This window comes from Pezoporus flaviventris, unplaced genomic scaffold, assembly GCF_033815535.1.
Source record: "Pezoporus flaviventris isolate CSIRO_AGI_PZ_B2104156 unplaced genomic scaffold, CSIRO_AGI_Pfla_v1 ptg000018l, whole genome shotgun sequence".
Classification (NCBI taxonomy): Eukaryota; Metazoa; Chordata; class Aves; order Psittaciformes; family Psittacidae; genus Pezoporus; species Pezoporus flaviventris.
In genome coordinates, this window is record NW_026892566.1 from 4,536,202 (window position 1) to 4,553,333 (window position 17,132).

Here is a 17,132-nt window from a genome sequence, read left to right on the forward strand (position 1 = left end):
GAGGTAAAACCAATCTCAAACAGCAAGAAAGCATTTAGAAAGAGCAGGTGCAGTTCCCAAATGAGGAAGACAAATCTGAGCTTTCCAAAGTCAACAGCATGCTCCAAGCCATTAAAAATCATGAGAATATCCACCATTTCCAAATACCAATCTATATTCTATGAAGAGCACCACAGCTTTCAGCTAGGCAGCCAAATTGTTTCTAGTAGAAATTCACATCTTTGTGGGAAGACAGAAAAGTTTGCAAAGCACATATGGAAGAAATCAATAGGCAAAAAGTTCAAGTATGTCACCATGCATAAGACTAGAAGGGTTTAATATATCAACCATTGCACTGGGCAGCACCAATTTAGCAGGAAGAAAAACTAGATTATCAACATATGCAGTCAAATGTCAAAGCCCTTTCACTTAAAATAGTCTTACACTGAATCTCAGGCACACATGCACCAACTGAAAAAGTGCACAGGTGCCTGACTTCGTATTTCCAGGACTAACATACAAGGGACAAAACTATGCACAAAGGGATGGAGATCAGAACCATTTATGCATACTAGGTGTAATCTACAGATGGGTCTATGGATATACATTAACCCATGTAGTTTGGATCTAAAAGGCAGAATCAAGAGATTTCTAGCCTGATATTATTACTAGAATATGCAATTTTGGTCTTTTTTGTCACCACTACTGCTGCTCAGTAATTTGTTCAGTGCAAGAATGAAGGCACTCAAGATGAAATGCTGTTACAGGCCTGCCTTGCAGAAGACTGCTAGCTTCACACTTGAGCATGACAAGAAAGTCAGTAACTGGTTACAGTAAGCTGCCTACAAAAAGCAGCTTCCACAGAACTAGAGAACTGATTTACATGTCCAAGATTCTTTTCTTCAAGACAGTGCAAAGATTTCCTGAAGTATTATCACCATCCTCTCAGAAGAATTTGAACTATTCTTAGTCCTTTGCCAATGCTAAGTGCCACGTACCTTCTCGTAGTACTGGATGTTTTTATCTGCCATCCCCATGAGTAGCTGCCTAAAGTCTTGTCTTTTGTTGTTCTGCCATCTCTCCATATCTGCTTTCAGATCAGCATTGAAACACTCTACTCGATCTTGACATTTCTCAACATCTGTGGGTACCTGCAGCAAAAAAAAAAAATATTGAAACTGACATTGAGAATTCTAGACTGCTGAATTATCTCAAATCTCACTCAGCAAACCTACAGAGGAAAGGGTAAGTTAACAGTCCACAAGTTACCCTGAATAAAGTCAGTTATGACTGCAAGGAGAAAAGACCCAGTTCCATATTAGTGAGACTAGATGTTTCTTCAGGAAGAAAAGCTATAAGCACCTTTCTTGCCCTTCTCACTGTGCTGCATGGTCCACACAGACAGGAAGCCTGTAAGGACATGCAGACTAAGCCCATGGTCTCAGAAGAGGAAACCCCTGTAGTCTAACACCAATGTGAGGAGTGAACTTCTGCTCTAGAAGCTGTGACTTGCACAGAGGCAAAGGTAGAATGAAGAACATTTTGCAGATGTTTGTAGTGTACTACTACCTTGCATTTTGGCAAGGTACGCAATTTAGGCAGAAATGTATCAACTCTGGTTCTTCTCCAGATGTGGATTACAGCCGATCACTGAAGTACTGCGCTAACTCAGAGAAGGTCCTGCATCTCTTACACAGGAAGCACCTCCTTCGTATTCATGGGATTTGAGTACCACTTGATTCACACAACCAGATCTACACTACAGGTAGCTTGGGGTTCAGTAGCTACAGAATTCCCCTACCTTCTCTGAGCACTATACTTATGGCTACGGAATCCACTCTGCTGCAACTACAGATACAAAGCTCTCTCACAGGCTTCAGACAAGAACTATGAAGCCATTGGCTGGAACATTTAGAAGATGCATCTTTCAAGCCAAGCATACCTTGCATCAAATTTATAAGTACTCTGCTACCTTAATGGGAAAGGATAGACTATCAAAAGTCATAAAGTCTGGAAGCAAAACCATGCATGATTTCCCAACCCAGTTAAGTTAGTTTGCAAGTGTCCTGCTTCTTCTGCTAAGATCTGAAACCACAACAAAAATATTAAAAAAAGAATTAAAAAAGAATATCTTTCTCAGAGCCAGTTCTCCACAAGCTCAGGCTGAGAGTGCTGTACAAAAGTTTAGAGCTACAGGGACAACCCAGTGATCAGCAAATGGGTCACATATGCTCTAATTAACGAGCAGCAGCAATGAACTCCAGCTAAGTCTCCACAGGCATCATGAAAGCAGTGTCTGCACATGCACCAGTGCAATTCAGGAATGTAAATACCTTTCTTCACAAAACTGCAGCTTCCCAGGACAGAATTTGCAACTCAGTAGCTTAAACAAAATTTTAAAGTAATTAATAGTTTTTAAGCACTTTATATCTCGTTTAAGATTAATGAAAACTGAAGGGGAACCAAAAAACCCCAAGCAGAGGAAGGGAATGTAACCTGCTGTCATTGTTGGTTAGAGCTGCGTTGATGTGCACACTGCTTCACGCAGAAAGCAGGTGGCAGCACAAGCACACCAGTTTACAGCTTTGCTTCTGGTGAAGCTCAGGTGAAAACTGCCACCCAATAACATCTGCCGTGTCTGTTCAGCATCAGACAGGAAGAGCTCCCGAGAAGGGGCAAAATACGGAGTCTTCCACAGTCAAAACAGGTATCCTGCAATACAGTTCAGCAGTGCCAAGGCTGGCACCTTAACTAGCTAACTGACATACTGCTAAATCACCACGGAATGTTCTACCAGTGCTTCAGTCCAGGTCACTGAACACTCCAGCTCGTTCCGGGCTGTTATACCTGTGTTACACAGGTCAGAGACATCCTGCTCTGCATGGTGGGAGATCAGTCGTACAGAAGTTGCTAGACAGGTTATGTATGTTCATACCTAGGTCTTAATTTCACACCAGCTTGCCAACAAGAAGCATCTGTTCTGCCAAAAACTGCTTATACTGCAAAGAAGCCACTAAAGCCAGACGAAGCAAGTTCTGTTTCTCCATTCTTCTCATGTAGTAATGTACATGCAAGCTGTTTTTCAAGACTTCAGTTTAAAGTGCTAACCTTTGGGCGTTCCTCTTTTTTCAAGGCTACAGCTTCCAGTTTTGCTTCATACTCCGCTTGAACTTGGTCTCTCTTCTTCAACACATTCTATGAGCAAGAGAAAAAGACACCTGTGACAGGGATCCTCTCATTCCTTCCCTCCCCACCCTGCAAGAAATTGCAAAGCTTAAGAGCTAATTCAGACTGAAGTCAGACTTCCATACTTCCTTTGTCCTATTTTACAGTATTTATGGAGTAGCTTTAAAAAACAAAGGGCACTTGCTCTCCAGCAGCTGGCAGGGTCAGATAAAATTCAACTTTTGGACAAGCTGGAAGCATGCAAGATAAAAGCTGGCATATAACCATGAATATAACCCTAAGTAAATTCAATTAATCACTTGAATTATTATTAGCATGAAAAGGAAATAAACAAAAGCATCAAAGCTGTTGCGGACTAGTGCGAAGCTTCCGATATGCTCAAGCAGCAGACACTGTGGGCCAAAAGACAGGAAAGGCCACCACAGAAGGTATTACATCTCCCTTTTCACTTGCAAAGGACTTCTTGAAGTCCTTTATAGGAAGCTTTTATATCCTTGTGTTAGAACAAAAGAAAGCTTTGCTTTTAGATCAGTTGGCAGTGGGGGAGGTTGGTTCTTGGTTTAGTTAATAATAACTATGAAAAGCACAGTTTACATGAAAAGTACTCAACTACCTACATGAGTTTCCTAAGCAGTAAACATTTTATTGATCATATTCTCAGAACAGAACACAAAATATGATACACTTCCACAAACCAAGATCCCCACTAAGGTTATGATATAGTCTTACAATTTAAAGATAAGCATAGAAATTAACCTTTAAGAATTTACTACTAAAAAAATAAGCAGTTGTGTCAACAAGAGTGGGCAACTTCAGTCCTCACAAGGAAACAACTATTAAATGTTTGATAACTCAGTTGATGCAAAGACATTATTAAAAATGCTTAGATAAAAGTTACTCAACACTCGCTGCTGAGGCACCTGTAAACTTGAACTTGTCTTGCAGCCAACCTAGTCACTTCATACTTTGAGCCTTTCCTTTTGCCACCCAGATGCAATTATCCCATTAGGGCAACAGGAGGTAAGTAATCATTGTAAGTTTCAGACAAGTCTAGTAAAGCAGGACTAACATGCATTGCTGCCTACAGAAATATCTGTTTAAGAGTATTTCTCAGAGCTGTAAGAGCCAATCTAGCCAAGATATGTTTCCTAATTAAAGATGTTGGCACAAGTCCAGAGGAGGCCACGAGGATGATCAGGGGACTGGAGCACCTCCCGTATGAAGACAGGCTGAGAAAGTTGGGGCTGTTCAGCCTGGAGAAGAGAAGGCTGCGTGGAGAACTTATAGCAGCCTTCCAGTATCTGACAGGGGTCTATAGGGATGCTGGGGAGGGACTCTTCATTAGGGACTGTAGTGATGGAACAAGGGGTAACAGATTAAAACTTAAACAGGGGAAGTTTAGATTGGATGTAAGGAGGAAGTAAGTTCTTTACTGTAAGGGCGGCGAGGCACTGGAATAGGCTGCCCAGGGAAGTTGTGAATGCTCCATCCCTGGTGGTGTTCAAGGCCAGGTTGGATAGAGCCTTGGGCTGCATGGTTTAGTGGGAGGTACCCCTGCCTGTGGCAGGGGGGTTGGAACTAGATGATCTTAAGCTCCTTTCCAACCCTAACTATTCTATGATTCTGTGTACAAAACCGGCATCTACTACTAATCACCACCTTCCCCCTCCTCCCTCTTAAGCCAAGAGAAGGTCACCAGTGCAGTTGCTCTGGAGTAGAGACAGGAGACACTGCAATCAATACCCTCACAAGCCTCAGTCCATGATAAACGGGAGTGGCTGCCCATTCACAAAGCTGCTATTAGTTTAGGGAAGGGAAAGGAAAAAAAAAGGGGGGGGGGGGGGCAAAACTGAAAAATTCTCCTTAACCCTCCCCTTTTGTCCCTAGAGGGATACAAGCAAGCATGCCACTGGTCATGTTTGCTTGAAAACCCACAACATTCCTGCTATTTTTTGAATCTAAGCAACTATGTGGAATAGCCCTTAGGTGATTGAGGTTACCAATGCAACAAAACCTTGAGAGATTTAGCAGGTATTTCTACTTTGTATTGCCTCTTGAACCTGAGTCAACTGGAATTTCTTCTGAGAAAAATAACCATCTCTGACAGCAACTGCAGCCTTTAAGAGCCTGGAGACAGTGCAGTAAGCTGGAGTGGCCAATGATTAACACAACAGTTATCAGCAGGCTAGATTCAAAAGGCTGGTGTCTTATTTCTCTTTAAATGCTCAAGTCTATCCACTGTGGACCATTAACAGTATGCTTCTGAATACAGCCTTAAGGATCTGTTAATGGCTGACCTGTAAGTGACAGAAAAATACTGCTTTCCCTTTGTGAAAGGGAGTGTTTCCTCCGACACCTCCAGGCAATCTCTTCTCAGCTGTAGATCAATGCATTAAAGCTTAGCATTCCTTTGAAAAGCTCTGCACCAAGTACCTCCAGACTTAACACAGCCTATGCAAAACTTCCGCTAGCTAATGCCTCAGAGAGAAAAACAAATTTGACAAATAATTGTTGAAAAGTTGGAATAAACCAACACCAAACAGAAAACACACACAAATTTCAGCAATTTGGGGGACAGAACTAAACCACTGGTCTCTGCACAAAGCAAGGCAACTTGCTTTCAGTGAGGCAGGTCCTTCTCCATTTTGTATTTAATTGAAGCATTTTACCTTGGCCCACATCTCTGAAAGAGCTTCAGGAGTCTGCCATCCTTTCTCAAGCTGCAATCCCATGCCATTTCAGAGCTTCTTACTATGATTAGCCCTCACAGAAAAACCCTTATTTACTGTACTCCTTTAGAGAGACAGTTAGCCATTTATCTGGTGCTTGCTTTAAACGTGCATTAAAAGTCTTGTCCAAGCACACAGCTGGGGACTGCATCATCTGATAAGCCTTTCTGGCAATGTTAAGCATTTAGAGTTCATATAACACTTCAATATCAGCACTGAATTATGTATAGTGGAGCTCAACCTCTGCACTTGTCTTCCTGGGGAACGACAGTGTAACAAAGAACGTGGTACCACACATTTGCTGACAAGGGCCCCATTGCACCAGGGTTCAAGAAGTCCCCTGGCCGTCTCACATATGGCCCATGTTTTAGACAATATCCTCCTTTAGACACTACCAGCACACATTTAACTGGAGCTCACAATGCCAGCCTCTCCCCATTTCCGTAAATCTTTCAAATGAACCCTGAGATTGGGCCTCCCTGGAGTCAGCCTGTATTTGTCTCACCCAGAAGCTGGTTCTTTGCCCAAGGGAGCTGCCTGTGTGCAGTTCTCTTGGGCTGTCCCCCTCAGGTGTAATAGTGCTCTTGAAGACACTAAGGTCTTCAGATTCATCCCCAAAATAGTGGCAGTTCTTACTCGGAGACATTCACTCAGCTAGAGACTGCTCTAGAGATCCAAGTTTCCATACCAATACCTAGGGTACACCATGCAGAGAAAACTATCAAGGTTGCACTGAACTCCTAGTGCCTAAAAAGACTTGCCTTCTATCAAATATCCTTTCCAAAAGCTGTGCCCTGAAAGACCAAAACACTTTAATTTCACAAACAGTCCTTTTAGTAGCTGATGAATAGGACTGCAATGCTAGTGAAGAAGACAGCCCTTTCAGCAGAAAGCCTCTTGCACTCCAAGAATAGCCTTCTTTACAGCTACTCACTTTTATGGTGTCCAGGAAGACAGTTCTGTAGCTGCTTACTGCAGAAATAGCAGCAGACTGATATTTTCTAGCATAAGAATACTGCACTTCATGACACGAGATATTTCACTTTTTGCATTTGGAAGGGAAGGAAAAGAGGAAGAGTCTGCCTTGGCTAGCAGTAGCTTTTATTCTTGACTTTCAGACACAGTAAAGCTAATGAAATGCCCAAGGCAGACATTAGGCAGCATAATCCTTATCTGCTATTAACTGCTATTTCACAAGTACAACTGCTATTTTCTATATCCACCCTGTTAGGAAGCATCAACAGGATGAGTGTGTTCAATCTATGACCAGAGAGTAACTGACAAGAGTGAATCCTTTAGCACACTAGAAAGTCAAATCAACACTCTAAAAATTAAGCTAAAAAGCAAGAGTTTCTTCAGCTGAAGAGGTACTTCAGGCAGTTAAACACCACTTTAATGCCACAGAGAGGTGTTAAATACTTGCAGCTACACTACCTGTTGGCTTGGAGACTGCACTTAGTGTCTCTGCCATCATCTGACACTAGGGCTTTTAGAATGGGACTATCCCTGTGGTAAGTGGTGTTCAGCTGTCTGAAGTACCTCTTCAGATGAATAAACTGTTGCTTTTTAGCTTAAAAATATTCTTCCCCTGCCACATTTGTGAAAAGCACCTCTCAACTCAGCTTGCCACTTTGGATGTCATCTCTAGTAGGCTGTGATATTTGCACCATCAAAGCCAGGTGTTCTGAGCTAAAAGCTTTAACCATTAGTCTTATGCTCCTTAATTTTTAGTACACACGTGATGACCAGTCCTACAGAATAAGGCTAAATATGAACACCCTGGATCAAGGCTTCCAGCTACAGCTCAGCTGTTCCAGCAATACTTGGGTGTTAATAGTGCTGTAAGGGCAATACACCTTGTTTATACTGGGGCAATACCATGACTACAAATGTAAGGAGCATACTCAGGGAATTAGAGCAAAACTTTCCGCACAAATACTTCAGCCAGAAGACAGGAGCCATACAACTAGGCATCTGAAGGTGGGAAAAGAACTATGCAAGTAAGTGTTTCAATTCTCAGTTTAAGAAGTACAGGAGAATTGAGACAGATGACTACCATGTTCAGACTGTAGATATACAACAGGGTATCAGATCTCTAAAAGAGTGCATATCATGACCTTTTAATGGCTGTTCCAAGAATAAAATCCTCAGAAGTAATTTTCTGTTAGTTTTCTAAAGGGGGACTGCTAATGCACACTGCTAATACACACTGAACTCTGCACACTCTGTGTGCACTCCAGCATTACTGATCTTAGCTTAACTGAGTAGCAGAGCAGATAAATAATGCTATATGCATTATAATTCTATGCTGCATTATCTATCATGCAACACCCTGCTACTAAACATACCTGGTTTTGTTTTGATTATTAAAATATCCTCCTAATGAATGTATTCTTTACTTCCCCCTTTTTTCCCACCATCAACCTCTCTCACTAGAAAGGATGAACTTGCTGATACAACATTCGGTGCAAACACAACTGCTGTGTCTTCTGCCACGGGGCTCCCTTTACCTTCATCGACTCTGAGTACAATATATATTCCCTCAGTACAGGCAGGAAGTCTTCAGTCATGTCTTCACTAAGTTCTTCAAGAGCCGTGCAGCAGTTCCCAATACAGGCAGACACCCCTTCCAGTGGCTCTGATAGCTCAACCTCCAGCCCTCCCCAGGTTGAATAAACAGGTCCATATTCTCGTAGTTCCACCAAGTATTCTGCAAGAGGCAGATGGAAAAGTAGATTAGCAGAGTAAAAGTGAGGCACAAGGATCTGCAAACTCTCACACCAAACAGGAGAAACTACACCAAGCTTAGCAAACATTAACTCCCCAAGGACTCTTGTGTTGCACAACCATCTTAACATACAAGAGTTCTATGGCTGCAGAGTTGACAGGTCGAAGCTGTCTCCAGCTTAACTGACCGTTCCTTCAAGCTTCCAATACAAAAGACACTTGCATCTGTGCAATAGCCAGAGTACTTTTTCTTTCAAATACACATAAAACTTGGCTTTGCTAAGACAGATCTGTAAAGGTTATCTGGGTCTAGGAATTCCATCTGTACTCCATATGGAATCTACAAGTTCTTCCCCCTTCCAAAAGTCTTTCCAAAAATAACTCTAGTAAGAAAGTAGGCTGGTATAACATCAAAAGCTACTTTAAAAGGTACTTAGAGAGCTTTGCTAAGACAAGATACCATGTTAGGATTTGTGCCTGTTTTAAATCTGCAAGAGACATTAGATTTTGCTCTGTATGTGGCTCATTACAGGCCAGAATCATGGACGTAAGTTGACTCAGTCCTGCCATCAACCAGAGCAAGATACACAGCACTGAGACCGAAGCATTATGTTAGAGCACCTTGTATTCCTTACCCAACTGTTCTTTGATAATCCGCTGTGCTATTCTGTCAATGGTACCAAGCTTTAGAGAGAATGTGTCTAAATACTCCCCAATGGCTGCAAACTCCAGTGGTCGACTTCTTAATTTGTAACCTCCTGTTACGTATTTGACAGACTCTCCCATCTTTGACAGCAATGCCATTCCTTGTTTTTTGTAGGCATTAAGATCCTAGGAAGTTTAAAACAAACAAACAACAGTTTAGAAGTATTTTACTTGCATGTTGAAGATTAATACAGTGAAGGACACTTCCCAGTCCCAATCAAATCTTGTGAAGGCAAGACATGTGTGACATGTAGCCTTGAACAAAACCTTACTTTGTACAAGTTGCACAGTTGAGCATAGTTTCAAGTCTCCCTCTGGATGGAGATAAGCTATCCAGGTGAATGGTGTAAAATGCACTATAAATTAGTAAGTGGTCCACCTTTCCACATGGTCAGGTTTTCCCATGTTCCTGTACTGTCCCAAAGGAAGTACCAACATTAACAGCTGTTTCCATGGAGTTCAGACCATTCACCCACACATACTTTAAAGTCATAGCCCACAATACCAGTATTATGCAAATACACCAGCTTGCTCTGATGACCTAGCACAGAACTACATATTGCATGCCTATCTGGTCAGCATTCTCCTCACACCGCTTGTGTGGCCAGATCGGAGGCAGAAGATTGTACACATTAAAAGTGCACCACTAGGCAGATGAGCACAGCTTTTCTGCAAGCCAGACTACAGTTCATGCTGGTCACATGTAGCTATGTTTCCTGCACAGAAAGCTTAAACTTCGTTGCCAACCCTTTAAACACTTGCATAGAATCATTCAGACAACCTATGTTAGCAAGGCTGTTTACCTACAGTCTTCAGGGGATTTCATCTCGAAATCAGGAAAGAAAAAAAAAAAAAGTTTTAGGCAAAATGCTGTCCTTTTTGCATTTCACTCCTTCCAGCAGGGGTCACTATTCAACATCTCAAAGCGGGCTTAAGACATTTCAATTAGGTTACCCTTTGCAGCCTGAGGGAGGTTTTCAAACCAACCAGACCTGCAGAGGTCAAGAATCAAGGCATGATATTATAGACTAGACTAAAAGCTTAAATGGTCTTTAAAAAAGTACAACAGCCATGTTCGAAACATGTACTATGGTATTCTTTTCAAGTATTTATACGTAAGTCAAATATAGAATCATAGAAGAGTTAGGGTTGGAAAGGACCGTAAGATGGTTTCAACCTTCCTGAAATGGGCAGGGATGCCTCACACATAAATGTGATTAGAAGAACCTGACATCTCAACAGCTACTATACCCAGAGCTGAGAATAAAGCCCTTACCATTAATTTTACAGGGGTGGGAGGAAACAACTAACCAGCTAAGAAAGTTGCATCACGCTTTGACAGCTAAAAAGCAGAACAAAGCTATCTGACATTTAACTGTCAAGGTTCTAAAACTCTGCATTTCTGGCTTGTTTCAGTAGTTAAGTTCATCACAGAGGGGAAATAAAAGGGAACTGAAGGTTGAGCCTCACATTACCAGCATGCAGAGCACAAACTAACATTTGAGTTCAAATTGCCACATTTGAGTAAAGTGGCCTAATGTGACATTGGAAAGATGTGCTTTTACAGGTCTCCTCACTTATCAGTCAAACCCCAGCATAACTGTAGGTCCTTCTAATCTTATTTAAAATGCAGATCAAAAGACAGCCAAAGAAAACTGCACTGTTGCTGGATGAGTAACACAGAAGATGAGCATTATGTTGTTGACCGAGAACAAACAAGAATGAGGTGTTCATGCTTAGTTTTGAGAGCAAAAAGTGCAAAGAGTATAGAGACACAGACAAGAAAAAAAAGTTAGGAAATTTGCAAACTTTTGTGCAAGAGGCACCTCTTCTTCTTCTTCCCCACTTCCCGTCTCCTAGAAGGAGAATTTTACAAAGTCCACAATTTTCTAAATTCTAAACCTCTCAGAGGAGTATGTTCTACACACAAGTATACAAAGCAAGCAGGTCTGGAGAACTGAATCTGTACATCTGCTGACCACATCTGCATTCAAGGAAAGGGAACCCCATAGAGTTATCATGCAGAGGCATCTGTCACACACAATATTCAGGATCCCCAACAACTCTGATGTTTTAGGGGAAGTTCAGACCTGCACATGTAATTTCATTAATGCCTTTATACCTTCATTTCAAAAGAGACTGTAAAGGTGCCTGTCCTGATGCCCTTGTCAATGACTGTGTTTGAAAATTACTGGCTTACCTTGGCTGTGAGAAACACATTGAAGTGCTCATTGAAAGAAAGCACTGGGTGATCAGTTATTCTCTTCAAGAATTTGTCTAATGCTTTTCTCCTTGTCTCCACAAACTCTTCAGAAAAGCGATCGACAACACCTTTCACCACAAATTTCTCAGGAAGAGGCTGTCAGGGACAAGCAAAATGCACAAGATTCAAAAGACAAAAAACTTGCTTCTGCTATTTGGAAATATACAAAACAGTCAAACTCCAGTCTTAACAGGAACTGCAGTGTTAGCTAACAGGAACCATAACGTCAAATGGTCTGGCCCAATGCTAGCAATTCTACTAAATGGCTTCAACCAAGAGCCACACCAGTGAAGCCCACATAGTGCTCGTGCTAAGTACATCTAGCACAGTTTAGGCTGTTCCTCCCTAGTGCTAGCCATATTCAAGCTCCAGCTCTAAAGGAGATACCAGCAGAGCTGCACATTATTTACAACACAAATGCACACCTCTAGTGCTAAAGCAAGGCTACTCAGTCCAGAAACACTCAAAATTTAGCGAGGCTACTTGTTCTTTTCCCTCATTCTGAACAACTTAGAGCTCCTGGACAAGGCCCTTCTGCAGAGGGCTGACAGTGATAGCGCCACACTGTGCAAAGACAGGCAGGCTTGATATGGCAAGTAGTGCAAGCTGGACCCTTCCTGAAGGACTTGCACACTTCATCATCTATCATAGCTAACATTCCTGAGCATGTTTCTGCAAGTGACAAAGCTCTGCCGACATAACTACTCTTTCATCTTACTCCTGTTTTGACCCCACAAGTTAATTCCTGCAGTTCATCTTAACATGTAAACCCAAGTCTTCCTCCAGACTTACTAGTTCTGCAGTCCTCCTGTTACTCTTTGACTCCAGACTTCAAATTACCTCTTCAGATGGAAGACAGCTATAAGCTTCAGCATGGTTAGGCTCAGCTTTACCACTAGATCTGATTTTGTTTTAGCATTAGACAGCATGAGCTCTCAGATTAGTATCAGTTTTAAAATTGTGCTTTGCATTTTACTTTTGTGAAACAGTGCCCAGATAAATTATCTGCTTACTCTTAAGCTAGCAATAACAGCCTTTTTCACCCAGTTCAGGAATCAGGGTTCTTCACTGCAAAGAGTCTTTGTCACCTGAAATCTGTGACAAAAATAATTCAAAGACCAAGCAAAAACATTGTTTATGCATATGACTTTCCCACCATACCCTAGCTGATGTGGGATGTACATGCACCTCCTAAAAAAACACAGCTAGCAGGACTTAGCTGAAACACAGCTACATTTTGACCACTATATTTAGCTCTTAAAATTTAAGACTTACATTATTATGCTTAGCAGAATAAGATATTCAGTCATTCTAGTTAGACCAGTTTTAGGTACACTCTAATTAGACTTCATTAGAAGAATAACACTTAGTGCGGTAGCCTTCAGGGAAGAAGAAACTTTCTTCTATGCTTTGTAAACTTTAGCTGGGAATGTACACTGGAAGAAGTCACTACCGTAGCACCATATGTAGGAGGAGAAGGACAAGGTGGAAGACTGAAGAACTCTAGTTCAACCAAACACATGCAAACTGGCACTGAAGAGTGACTGAAGTTTCAGTATTTGAGACCCACAGAAGAGTGCACCTCTATTAAAGAGGTTTTGCCATTTAACCTGGTTTTAGCTATAGAAGTACAGTCCTTTACTTTTTAGGCCTTTGGAGGCCCATCCCAAACAGTCAATACACACAGCTAGCAACAGAGAACCTGCTTTAAATGTGTGTTACTTGTCTACTTTATAGTCTACCAGCTTAATAGTCTATTTTTCCCTGCGGCAACTTGCAAGCAGAGTTCACTGCTGTCAGAAATGGCTTCCAGTAGCCAAACATTGCCATCCAATGACAAGATTCATGGCCCTGTTAGGCTTATGTTTCTCATCTAGAGACAGATCTGAGTGCATTTTTACTGTTGTTTGAAAGAATAAACTAGAGTAAGTCTCAAGTAATTTAAAATTTAAAAAGTAAAAACCTGTAACCAAAGAGACAAAAAGGAACCTGTATTCAGTTAGTCTGACGTCCTAAGTGTAGGACTTACATGACTCAATGCATTGAGAAGACACATCATTTGTTACAGGAGATTTTAGGCACTCATTACACCAACTGCCTTTAGTTTGTAATCCCCATCTACTTCTAGCCAATAAAATACTTAAAGGATTCAGCAATCTCCCCACCATACCACTGCATGGAAGAGATTAACAGGAGATTCTGTAACTGCCAACTTGTGCATAGACAAATAAAAGAGAACAGCGCATGCTTACGCTTCCAGATTTTCTAGAAGGGAAGCACTTAAGAGATTGCCTTGCTCTGATCCAGTTTCATGTCCAGCATTGGAGATACTTGTGCCAAATTTCTCATTCTGTGAGCAACAAATAACAGTTTGATTCCCTGGCTGTGACTCACCTTCTTCTACTAGACTTTTACTTATTGCCTTTTAGACCTTCAGGCAGGAGTGGCAGCCTTTTAGGATGTATACTCAGGAATCTGCAGCTTAACCTCAATAGTTCCAGCCCTTCACAGAACAGACAGGGAGAAAAGAGGGTCTGGAGAGCTAACACATTAATCTCATATCCCCACCTTACCCCTGTAAGCTCATTGTCTCTCCTCTTCTCCCTATCCCTCAGTAAATATATTTGCTGCCAGCTCATGGTGTCACATGATTCTGGGAATTACTTTTTATCTTTGAGAGACTGAGCTATTATTCCACTTAGAGGCAAGTCCCAGTGTAATTAAGGACTTAAATACCTCTCTACCCTGGAACAGCATAACTGAATACCCCTCACACAGCATAGTCCTTGCTGAGAGAGAGAGAGAGCAGATACACTTTCCCCCAAACCCAGATGGGCAAGCTAACGTATGCTAGCAGTATTGTCACTTCCTGACAATTCACCTCCTCCAGGCCTTTCTGAATTTCTTCATTTAAAAGAGCTGACAGTGGTGATCTTCTACAGCATGAAAAGCAGGCTGCTGAAGATCAGTATCAACCTTCTATGACATAAGGTAGTCAGACTGCCAGCTTCAGCAACAAGAAGGGGTGCAGCAATTTAGCTAATAAGATTAACTAAATTTCTGCCTACAGAAGATATGCAATAGCTATCAAGCCGGAAGCTAAGATTTGCAAGTCTGTGCTATTACGTGTTAGCACAAATAGTTTTAAAAAATACTCTTTAAAAACAGCTCAAAAGCACACCTTGAAAACTGAGACTAGGACCTGAAGTACCTGTGTGGCTTTTCATAAGCCTCAGATACTCAGAAATCTAGGCATAATAATTGAGCCAGCAGATGAAGAATATTCCATTTTTGCCACAACAAATGTCATCACCATGCATACTGTGCTAAAGGAGGCTGCCAAAGTTCACCTCTTAGGTGTACCACCCAAGTCTAAGCTTTATTATCAGTCAAGAATGGGGACGCTCTTCCCACTTCACTAGAAGTAAATGAATTACTGTATTTAAATCTAAATACTAGAAGATAATTGAGTACTGTATTTAGACCTGAAGTGAGACATCATCACAATATCATCCTTGGAAGACAGATACAGAACTGCCCTTAATATCAGATTCTTGCTTACTACCTACGGGAATGAGATGCGTTGGCTGTGACTCTTCCAGCTTGTTTCTCAACCAGTCAAAGTCTTGGTATCGCCGGCGGACAGAATACTCCGGCAAATCAAATTCTGCTCGTGTGGTCTGGAAAAGAATAAACTTAGGATAAACTTAGCATGCACCAAAACCTCTTGCTTCAGAGCTTAGCTGCAAACGTACAGCCATCACTGGCAAGAGCTAGGCCAGACAAGCTTTGCATAGGGGCTCAACGCCCTAAGTACTGTTTGTAGCCAGCATGAGAGAAAGATCCCCTGGCTTTTCAGACAGTGGAAAGCCAGCAATAACATAAATGATTATTTGGAGCTGATGTGCTCCTAGAATTCTATTTGCACTTCATTACATGTTCTGCTCAGATAAACTTTATGGGAAGAGTCTGTAGAGAGGAGAGTACTGTGCACCATATTAATCCCTTGGCAGTTACAAACTTGTGGGGAAGACTGTATGAAATCTTCATTGCAAGGATACGACTATTTCAGCTACCAAGAATTAAACACAAAGATATTTAATGACTTGTTTATTCTATGATACGCATTAACCATGGGTGATAAAATGCTTCACCACTGCCCTGTATCTCCAAAGTGACAGGCTTATTACACTCCTTTGAGGCTAAAAGTTTAGAACATAAGCTGTTACTAAGCTTGCCATGGACTGTTTCTGTTGATTTCTTCAAGGAAGAAATAAGCTTATTTATATCAAGCTTGTGCATGCCTGATTAGAGATATCAGTACATTAAGTTAAATTTTTAAAGTTTTAATTCCATAGGGCAAGCAGTTAAACTTGACATTGTAAGTTTGAGATGGAACGTAAGCATGCAGAGAAACTGCTTCAAATGTTTTATCCAGTCCTCACACAGTCCATACCCTGGCTGCATGGGGTTGCCTACATGGGGCTGCCTGCAAGCGCTAATGAAACTGAGCCAATGAGGAGTCTCTGCTAAAGAGACTGTTGTTCTGATAGCTCTCATTGGAAGGTAAATGCCCCTTATTATGGCCCACTGAGAAGCACAGATCACATAGAGACCTTCTTCATCCTTAACCCAGAGCTACACTCAGTTACCTACAGCACCAAGACCATCTTGCAATGAAGGCAATGCTGCTGAGCCAGCACACTATATGTACAGCTCGACATCAAACCCACTGTATTCTCGGGAATGCACCAGCTCCCCTAGCTCTGAACTGGCACTGAGTCCAGCACTAAGTTGCTTTGCTACTCCTAGCCACTACAATCGCCTGCTAAATTCCAGCAGAGATTTTGTATTTACTTTCAGACTGACAGCAACTGCCACATATTTGGAGAAAGCCAAATAGCAGCCTTTAAGTGCAATCCACCCCTTCACTCCCTGGCGGGGTGGTTCCAGCTCTTTAGTTACTGCACATTACTCCCACCAATCTCCCCACTAGGGATCCTTTATAGGTTCTATGCCAGAAACTTCTTTTTCGGGGGGTGCCAGCAAGCTTAACACACTGTCAACATACCAATAGCCCTAGTAAACTATAAACAGCACGCCAATGTGTTATTGTTACCTGTTAAATGGTGTGGTTTCTAGAAAAGGAAGGCACAGAGAGGCATAAAAGAAAAAAATCAAGTACACCTCCTCCTTTGACCTGCTAGCTATGGCAAGAGATATATGTGTTAGTCCACAAACTAACCAACGGAGCAGTTGTGTTTGTACATGAGGGACTACCAACACCTAGATAGTCAGTGCAGATTTGTACTTTACTCAGCTATACCTCAGAGTAACACCAGCTTATTTAACATGTTAAGAATGCCACACTATAAATGAAACTTCTGAGGCTTCATATGAACCATTTTCAGTTGTTTTGATTAGGGTACTGAATGGCATTATGCTAGAACAAGTCACAGCCTGGGCCATACTGCAAGTCTTACCCCCCTCCCCCCCCCCTTTTTTTTCTCCCGTTACAGTGAAGAACCTTTCTAAAGAAAGAA

General features: G+C 41.7%; 1 protein-coding gene across 1 annotated transcript in view; it reads right to left on the reverse strand.

Moving 5' to 3' along the window:
• Positions 1-17,132, reverse strand: part of SNX30 (sorting nexin family member 30) — a 40,478-nt gene that overhangs the window by 543 nt on the left and 22,803 nt on the right. Inside the window, exons 3-8 of the mRNA XM_061455102.1 lie at positions 15,159-15,269; positions 11,527-11,685; positions 9,257-9,452; positions 8,405-8,604; positions 3,088-3,174; positions 978-1,130 (exon numbers count right to left, since the gene is read on the reverse strand). Coding sequence (XP_061311086.1) covers positions 978-1,130; positions 3,088-3,174; positions 8,405-8,604; positions 9,257-9,452; positions 11,527-11,685; positions 15,159-15,269 — 906 coding nt within the window. The remainder of the gene's footprint in view (positions 1-977; positions 1,131-3,087; positions 3,175-8,404; positions 8,605-9,256; positions 9,453-11,526; positions 11,686-15,158; positions 15,270-17,132) is intronic.